We start from the raw sequence: 9,272 nt of genomic DNA on the forward strand, positions 1-9,272 counted from the left end.
CGACAGCAATATGTTTACTGGAGATCCCTGGTTCTCAGCCCCTACGAATTTCACGTAACCCTGCATGCGTAAGTCAGTGCAACGATCCCAGTGCTGCACCTGCAGACCGACGGCAGAACAATCGCGTGACACATTTCACAGGTTGCATTGAGCATATATTACATAATTCGCAGCAGTGTTTACAAATCAGGCAGCACTCCACAAGGAACGGCGACGATAGCCAGCGTGTCGGCGTGGGGTACTCAAACACACGAGGGGCTTACAGGCCCGAGGTTAGTTTGCATGCGAATCGCCTACAGCCAGGTGACACGCGGTGCCACGGGACAGCGTGCTGGCCCCCAGCAGCGGCGAACCTGCCCCCGGAGCGTTGCTGTACCGATCCCCGGGCGTGGTGCGGCAGCGGCCCCCAGAAACAACAGCAGCGTGCACCAGCTCCCGGAGAGGTGCTACACCAATCCCAGAGACGTGTTACATCAACACCGGAGACGTGCCACACCAATCCCGGGGGCAGGTAACACCAATCCAGAGGTTCTGCATCGATGCCCAGAGGTGTCACCACAGTTCCTGGGGCGTGCTACATCACATCCTTGGCAGGGTTCGCATCAGGCAGGCAAGGTTCCAAACGAAGCCTTCTCCGTCCTTGCCAGAGATCCTTGGACGACACAGGCCAACAAACACGCGATTACATAGACACCGCAGTCGCGCTCTTGCGATTAGCTACAACCGTGTGCGGTTCCTACATGGCGCAACCACGAAAACACTCCAATCCGTTAGTGGCTTTCTGTTCCTTCAAGATCCTCAGTCTACGGCGAAAACACATGGGACTACAGACTCAGAAATGGCAGCAAGCGATCGGAAAGTGCATAATTGAGCGGATGGCCTCCAAACCGCAGCACTTTATGACAAAGTTGTTTTTCACAAAAGAGCGAACGATTGCTTTCGCTGAAACCAATAACGTGAGCAAGAGTAATAGGGCACCCTGAAGCTCGAGCACCACTCCGGCACAATCCTAAACTCATGCATCTTATAGGCGTCAGGGCTATTCTTGGACGTTCAATCTCCACCGCACCTGTGATTCAGTGACTAAATCGACGCGCAACGAACATACCGCACTGGTGACGCAGTTTGGCAATTCGCACGGAGATTACGTGCTTTAGTTCATGCGCCCACGATGTTCGTCCCCAATCGCCGCTCACGTAAGGGCTATTCCAGGAAAAGATATGGCAACCAACACTGGCTAAGTGGCCATTGAACATGAGCATCCGAAAGAAATGCGGCTTCATTGTTGACAGCGATGCAGGCGCGCACCGAGTAAGGCACAGTTAATGGCAGGTCCTGTCACCGTTTGAACTCCCGTGTGATCCCACCACTCCTGTCCGACTGAAGAGTGTGGTCAAAAGCTGACGACAGGGCGGGGCGGGATCATCATCACACAGCCTCGTCGACACCTCCAGATTTCGCTTGGACAAAACCCACGGCCGACGGTGGAGGGCGTCGCCTCGCTGCACGCACCAGCAGGGTACCCGCCGACGCCCCCGGCACCTGCTGAGGGCCGGGCCGACCCTGTGTTGGACGACGAAGAGCCAGTCAAGTGGTGCCGAGGGCAGGGCATCGACCTCACGCCCGGGACGGTACTCCACAGCTGGGGCGGAACCCCACGCATGGGGAGGGACACCAAACCCGGGAAGGGACACCGCTTGAGGCGGGCACCATACCTGGGACGGAGTCTCACACCTGGGCGGGGCTTAACAGCCGAGTGTGAGCCCGCAGCAGCGCAGGAGCCCGCATCTGGGGTAGCCGAGACCCTATGGGGTAGCCTAGATGCCGGTTCCGATCAACTTGCGCTCAGCTGGCACCAAGAATCACCGCACGCTCTTCCTAGCACTGGTGAGAGTAAGATCAGGCCTGCACGAGCGAGTTCCTTCCAAGTTCCAAACGGGTCGTGGGCCCCAATGGGACCACATTTGAGAGTGAGCCCATTCCATGAATGAAGCACACAAAAAACCAGAAGTCGGCTCGGACAGAAGTCACCGGTCACGCCGCGTTGGGTCGCCTCTGCCAACAACGACCAGCGCACGGAGGATGGCGGTGCAGCAGTGTCGGCCGGCGGCGGCGAGTCTGCCGCCTAGCGCCACCCGCCACCCACCGGACGGGAGACCCGCGCCGACCCTGACGGCCGCCGCCCACCGGACAGGGGTGAGCGCAGGACGTACCGACGCCAGCAGCACGCGACAGCAGCAGGCGGCGAAAGGGCGAGGAACGGGACTGCAAAATTGGGACGCGACTACGAACTCACGCAGGCACACATTGGTTCAGCACGTGGTACACAACTACTGCGCTTACGTCGATGCTATTGGGGATATGCTCAAACATGCATGCTGTCTGCAATGTGAGAACGGCGACAGTCTACCAGTCTGATAGGGTATGGCATCGTTAAATGACCATAAATCAGTGCAGGAGTTTCCTGTCAAACAAACAATTATATAAAAAGTTTGTGTTTTTGCAGAGCGCGTCCACCGGTCAAAGCGGGCTTCCGCGGCTAAAGATCAGGCGCCAACAATTTCCTAGCAACGCAGTTGAGAATACCAACACAACGAGAGAGCCCAACAATGCCTGTTCCCGTGGAGTGGTGCGACTTCCGCCTGCATTTCTGGCTACATTTTGTACATGGATGACAGCCACGGGCTGCGTGCACGGATTTCTCAGCGTTAACGATCGGAATTATTGATACCCGTCAGTTGAATCATCCCTCACCCGTCCGAACGCTATTCACAGGACCTGCTCATCACGAAAGCTATATGGCACCACAATGCTGCGCCCGTTCTCGAGTTGCAGTCGGCTTGTGCACCTCGCGGGCCATAAACTGTTAAATAAGGACTGTAACAACAAGCACAGACGTCGATGATCGAACGTAAGAAAGACCTTATTTCCTAGAAAATTACAGGTCGGCGCGTCCTCTGCTTTCGACGGCGAAAGACACGCCCTCACCCCAGACGGACGGTGCGCCAATCACGCTCAGCCACACACCCAAACCTACCTGAGGCTTTAATTATTCCCACATCACACACGACCAGCTCTAAATTGTCTTCTTCATCGCGCCATGCTCGAACAGGCCATCCCGACCAGTCCTGCCTACTAGTCAGAGCAATCGCCTTCGGCTGATGGCACGGACCGTCGCTTGTACGAGCGGTCGTATGGGACGCTTCAGCCTCGCGCGGCCCGACCCGCTATACGGCTCCTGCCGGCCCGGTCGGCTCGGCCCATCACGTGACCGGCTCGTGGCCTTCGGTGTCCTCGGGCGGCACGGGCGACTCGGGCGGCGACAGAAACTCGCCGGTGGAGCTCTCGTCGCCGGCGTCTGTGGCGTCGGCGGCGCCGTCCGAGCCCTCTGACGACGGTGTCGTCGTTGTTGTCGTCGTCGGTGGCGGCGGCGCCCGTAGCTGCACCAACGTGTTGATGAACACATACCGACTGAACATCATGTAGAGCAGCCGGAACCACACCAGCTGGCTGCGGTGCTGGGCCATGGCGTGCTGTCGAAGGCGGGCAGCGGGTGGTAGACGGCGGCCGAGAGAGCCGAGACAACATGGCGGACCACGGCGCGCCCACACGGCGGCGGCGGCATAGGGGGCACCACTCTACAGCGTGCGGTGTGTGGCCACAAGACCACAACAGAGGCCAGTCCTAGCACGAGTCAGGTACCCCAGACGACGGCGGGGAGGGGGGGGGGGGGCAATATAGCGTATAAATGGGTGTCTTGGATGTAAAGCTGAGGTCGATCGTTATGACAGTATTGGACATTCGAGCGAGCCACAAAGCCCCGAGAAACGAGGTTCTGTGGTTGGGACTCCACAAAGAACGAGTCCCAGCATTGCAACAACCCCTCGCGTTGCCTTCCTAAAACACAGCTTCACTCATCAAGGGACCTCCGTACAAACCCGGCCCGGTGTAGTCAGCAGCAGCGGCCGGCCGCCGCGCGCCTGCGACCGGCGGCATGCAACAGGATCTCCCCCAGCCCGGTGTGGCCAGCAGCAGCGGCCGGCCGCCGCGCGCCTGCGACCGGCGGCGCGCGACAGGATCTCACCTGGATCCGCTTCCACTCGTCCAGCGAGGCCAGGAACACGATGTCGTTGGCCAGGTAGGTGATCGGCACGTCCATAAAGCTACTGTACTTGCGCACGCGGTTCACGGTCGGCACAAAGTACACCGAACAGTCTGCGGCAGGGTACAACACAAAGCGTGGTAAGCCAGGCAGGGTACAACACAGAGCGTGGTGAGCCAGACAGACTCTCGGCTGAGCGACACACTATTTCAACAAGCCAACTCGCGGTGATAATCGTCAGTCCATCCATACGGTGAGTCTGCGGGGACCAGAAATCACACCATTCTTTCTCAAATCTGACTCGCGCTGCCCAGCCGCAGCCAGAGAGCCGCCACCCAACTCCACCTCCGGCTGACACCAGTCCCGCGCGGCGGAACTACAGGCGGCACACGATCCTCCCCGTGAGCCAAAAATGTGAGAAACGACCCCCTGCGACCCGCAGCCGACGTGAAAGGCTCCCGGTGCCCCAAGGTCGACACCGAACCCTCCCAGACCCCAGGGCCACTCACCGGTCGGCAGCAGCTCCTGGCTAACCATGCGCACCAAGCCGTAGAAGATGCTGCGGTGGTTGCGGTGATAGCTGACGCCCTGGTGGTCAAATGACACCACCGTGTCGATGTCGAGCGAGCTGATGTGGTGCAGCACAATGTCGGCCAACAGGGCGTCATTCCACATCCGCTGCGGGTTGTCCGGCAGCCGGGAGTGTCTGTTGGAGTGACCGACCGGACCCGCTGGTGACGCGGACATGGAGAGCACGCACCGGACACGCCGTTGGTGAGGTGGCCATGGGGAGAACGCACAGACACGCCAGTGACGCGGCCATGGAGAGAACGCACCAGACACGCTGGAGACGCGGTCATTGGTTGGCAGGGGAAGGATGGACCGGACAATTTGGTGACACGACTCCCGGGATCGCGCCCGGGCTGGAGCTGTACAGATCCAGGGATCGCGCCCAGGCTGGAGCTGTACAAAAATTAACTGGAATGCCACTTCAGTTGCTGTAATGAAGGCTGTTAACACATGCCGCCAATCCTGGTGACGCAGCCGTCAGTTTTTATTTTAAAAAACACAGTTACTCCCTAACACTTATATATGCCTCCATTTTTCGCTTATGTAACAGCACATGCATTCAAACATCTATTAGCAATGCCGACGCACGCAGACGCGCCCGCATGGCAGCTCATCCAAACCCGCCATTAAGCAATGAGTGAATGGATATGTAGGAGTGCGACGCCAATCGGTTGTACCGAGCCTGATCTCTTGCCCACACCATAGGTTGTTGGCGAAAGCCGTCTACAAACCTCGGTATGCTTACCTCAGTAGTATGATGTTCTCTCGCTTGATTCCCAGAACGCTGCAGCTCCTGTACAGTTCCTCCTTGCGCACTCTCCCCAACCCTTCGTGGTCACCTGAACAACAGTCGCGGGAGCGGTCAGCTTTTTAACACCCAGTAATCAAACGGTTCTAAAACACATCCTGTAAGGGAGGCAACAGGATTACTACATGTCAGACTTGGGTAAGCAAACAAAAATGCATACAGAAAGACAAACAACCACGAATTAAACACAAAAAAACAAAGACAATGGCTGCACCAAAACTTTCGCACTTACCATCATTCCACAAAACCGACAGCAAGCACGTGCTCACCTGTCGAGAGACAGAGCAGGTAGACGACGCAGGCGGGCTCGCGCAGCAGGCCCACCACGGCTGGCCCGAAGAACATGCACTCGTCGTCGGGGTGGGCGCACACGATCATGGCGCGCCGGCAGCGCGCCAGCTGCCGCTGGCGGCGGCGAGCGCTCCACTGAGCGCTCACCAGGTAGAAGGTGAAGCCGAGCGCCACCAGGGCCGTGGCCGAGGACAGCAGGTCCAGCATGGCGGCCGGCACCCGACTCACTACCGAGCGGCGCCGAGCTGCGCCCCCTGCGGCCGGAGACGGACGTCAGTGGATGGCCGGCGGCCGGCACCTGACCCATTACCGAGCGACGCCGAGCTGCGCCCCCTGCGGCCGGAGACGGACGTTAGTGGGCGGTGGCGGCCGGCACCTGACCCACTACCGAGCGGCGCCGGGCTGCGCCCCCTGCGGCCGGAGACGGACGTTAGTGGATGGCCGGCGGCCGGCACCCGAACCACTACCGAGCGGCGCCGGGCTGCGCCCCCTGCGGCCGGAGACGGACGTTAGTGGATGGCCGGCGGCCGGCACCTGACCCACTACCGAGCGGCGCCGGGCTGCGCCCCCTGCGGCCGGAGACGGACGTTAGTGGATGGCCAGCGGCCGGCACCTGACCCACTACCGAGCGACGCCGAGCTGCGTCCCCTGCGGCCGGAGACGGACGTCAGTGGATGGCCGGCGGCCGGCACCCGACCCACTACCGAGCGACGCCGAGCTGCGTCCCCTGCGGCCGGAGACGGACGTCAGTGGATGGCCGGCGGCCGGCACCTGACCCACTACCGAGCGGCGCCGGGCTGCGCCCCCTGCGGCCGGAGACGGACGTTAGTGGGCGGTGGCGGTCGGTGCCTGACCCACTACCGAGTGGCGCCGGGCTGCGCCCCCTGCGGCCGGAGACGGACGTTAGTGGATGGCCGGCGACCGGCACCCGACCCACTACCGAGCGGCGCCGGGCTGCGCCCCCTGCGGCCGGAGACGGACGTTAGTGGGCGGTGGCGGCCGGTGCCTGACCCACTACCGAGCGGCGCCGGGCTGCGCCCCCTGCGGCCGGAGACGGACGTTAGTGGGCGGTGGCGGCCGGCACCTGACCCACTACCGAGCGGCGCCGGGCTGCGCCCCCTGCGGCCGGAGACGGACGTTAGTGGATGGCCGGCGGCCGGCAACTGACCCACTACCGAGCGGCGCCGGGCTGCGCCCCCTGCGGCCGGAGACGGACGTTAGTGGGCGGTGGCGGCCGGCGCCTGGTGATGCAGCAAGCTGCATGGAACATGCCCAGCCCACATCACAAATTGTGATGAGGTGATCTTACAGTCACTTCAAGTCATCTCACCAGTCACCCCAAGCAATAAAACCAGTGATCTTGAATGATGAAACCAGTGATGATGTAACATTTTTTGACATGTTGGTGGTGCTGTGCTGTACATTTTTCTTGGCACAATAGCCAGACTCTCAGTGGTTTGAGCTGAGTGAATAGTGCACAGCATGAATAGGTTCCAGCCATTATAAGTCACAACAAAGAGGGCACTCACCCTGAAGCCTTTTGGTATGACCATCCCATGGCATCCTAAGCTCAGTTAAACACTATGTTCAAAGTCAACCGCATTTCATGAACATTACAAATACATCTCTCACAAAGCCCACACACCTTCTACATACAAAATCTAGCCTCCAAAGAATATGTAATTCTCACCATTCACTAGACATGGCACAGCCTAATGTGCTGCTGTCAGGTTGGTAACATCACATCAGATCTGGGGTCAACTTTTTCCATATAACACTGCTAGGGCCATATGTCCTATTAGGAAAAAATGCAACATGCTGTTTTATCTGCCAACAACAGCACATTATAGGGCACACAATAATGTGATGATAAGTTTGAAGCATAACCCTGATAGCTTTGTTGTGATGTGCTTGTACATGTTGTTCAAGGAAAATATGGATCAACATTTCTTAAGCTCAAGCACCAAGCCAATCAGAGACAGCCCCTAAGACATAACACAACTTTATTCAAAGGACATAATAGATAAGGCCATGTTTGGCTGCTCTATCACTAAAATCAATGTCATTGATACATTCCATGTTAAAGTGATATCTGGCACCAATGAAATTCAATTTCTGTACCTGGGCATACAAAAAGAATGAAATATTTAAAGTCCCAGATGTGTTCATCTGCCATACATGCACAGCAGTCAGTCAGGCACAAACAGAGCCAAATGTCTTTTGTGGCAGAACATTAGCAATGGTTGTTTTTTTTCTGAAAACAAGATTAGTCTGAGCAGCATTAACAAAACACTCTGACTATCACAAGAAATTTATCTACAAATGAATTTGATTAAGTTGTTATGATTGGCTTACTGGCATAGGAACCCTTTCCATAACCCAAATTTGGCATACAAATCTGGCCCCCATGGAAAAATGTATTCTGTCTGAACTGTTACCAGCAGCCTACTTGGTTAATTTTTGGTTGCATTTTGTAATGGTGTTCCAAATATTTTTTCCAGATGGCTTTACATTGGGAGCATTTTTTAACAGAACTTGTACACTCATAATCCACAAAGTTGCTTGATGACACACACAGTAATTTGTGTTCACATGCGGAAGATGGTATGAGCAGGCTATGATGGAGTTCTTTCTGTGTTGAAATGTTTACAAACAAAACTGTTCACCATCCAAATTATGTTTTAGGTATTGCTTCACATGTGCAAAGTGATGGATATGTACATTATACTCCAAATATCTGAAACACTTGGTTTATCTGATAACCCTTTAAATGTGAAATGGGCCCTAATGAGTCAAACAATTTCTGCTGTGTGTAGAGGTCAATGTGGCATTGGGTAAATACAACTTGAATTTTGAATAGCATAAGCTATCAGTTTAGTCTCAGCATAAGCCGTCAGCTTAGATCATAGCTCATTATACTGGTAAAAATGGCATATGATGAAGTTCACCTTCATAATAATGATTATACTGTCTTACTTTCGCTGACTGAACTAGCCTAACCTCCTTCTGACCTTCTTGTTCTGATGACCCTGTAGGTGACTGCCAACTTATCACCGGAACACCGTACTTGTTTGGCTGCCAACGCCACGCGGTTCGGTGGACAGAATGGGTGGAACTATAACTGAGTTCCCATGCTCCAAATTAAAACATGACGATCATCAGATCCAATGTCGTGTTACAAATGATGATCAGGATTACAGCCCAGGTTGCCACCCAGACCAACACCACCCTCACCACAACCCCAACTTCTTCGTGATCTTTTCGGTCTGCAATGCTGGTTATATTTGTCTGTAAAGCGCTGGGTATGTAGCACGTTTTGACGGCAGGTACGAATCAGCTACGTTCGCAGGGCGAGGCTCAGAAGCAATCAACAACGGGATAAGCTGACATACGCAAACGTGGCCCGCGAACGTGATGCAAATTTCTGCTCAGATATGCTGAAAGCGAACGCAATAAGTCTGGCAGAGAGAATGTAAGATATTTCTGAAAATGTATTCCGTG

General features: G+C 56.1%; 1 protein-coding gene across 1 annotated transcript; it reads right to left on the minus strand.

Moving 5' to 3' along the window:
* Positions 1 to 147: 147 nt before the first annotated feature.
* PIG-L (phosphatidylinositol glycan anchor biosynthesis class L) lies at positions 148 to 9,001 on the minus strand. Its single transcript, XM_037233982.1, has 6 exons — positions 8,783 to 9,001; positions 5,750 to 6,025; positions 5,418 to 5,511; positions 4,612 to 4,808; positions 4,085 to 4,215; positions 148 to 3,533 (listed from the first exon to the last, which is right to left on the minus strand). The coding sequence occupies exons 2-6, from the start codon at positions 5,976 to 5,978 to the stop codon at positions 3,264 to 3,266; spliced, it is 921 nt and encodes a 306-aa protein (XP_037089877.1). The 5' UTR covers positions 5,979 to 6,025; positions 8,783 to 9,001; the 3' UTR covers positions 148 to 3,263.
* Positions 9,002 to 9,272: the final 271 nt, after the last annotated feature.

The sequence above is a fragment of the Pollicipes pollicipes genome, unplaced genomic scaffold, assembly GCF_011947565.3.
Source record: "Pollicipes pollicipes isolate AB1234 unplaced genomic scaffold, Ppol_2.1 Scaffold_7231;HRSCAF=8579_pilon_pilon_pilon, whole genome shotgun sequence".
NCBI lineage: Eukaryota > Metazoa > Arthropoda > Thecostraca > Pollicipedomorpha > Pollicipedidae > Pollicipes > Pollicipes pollicipes.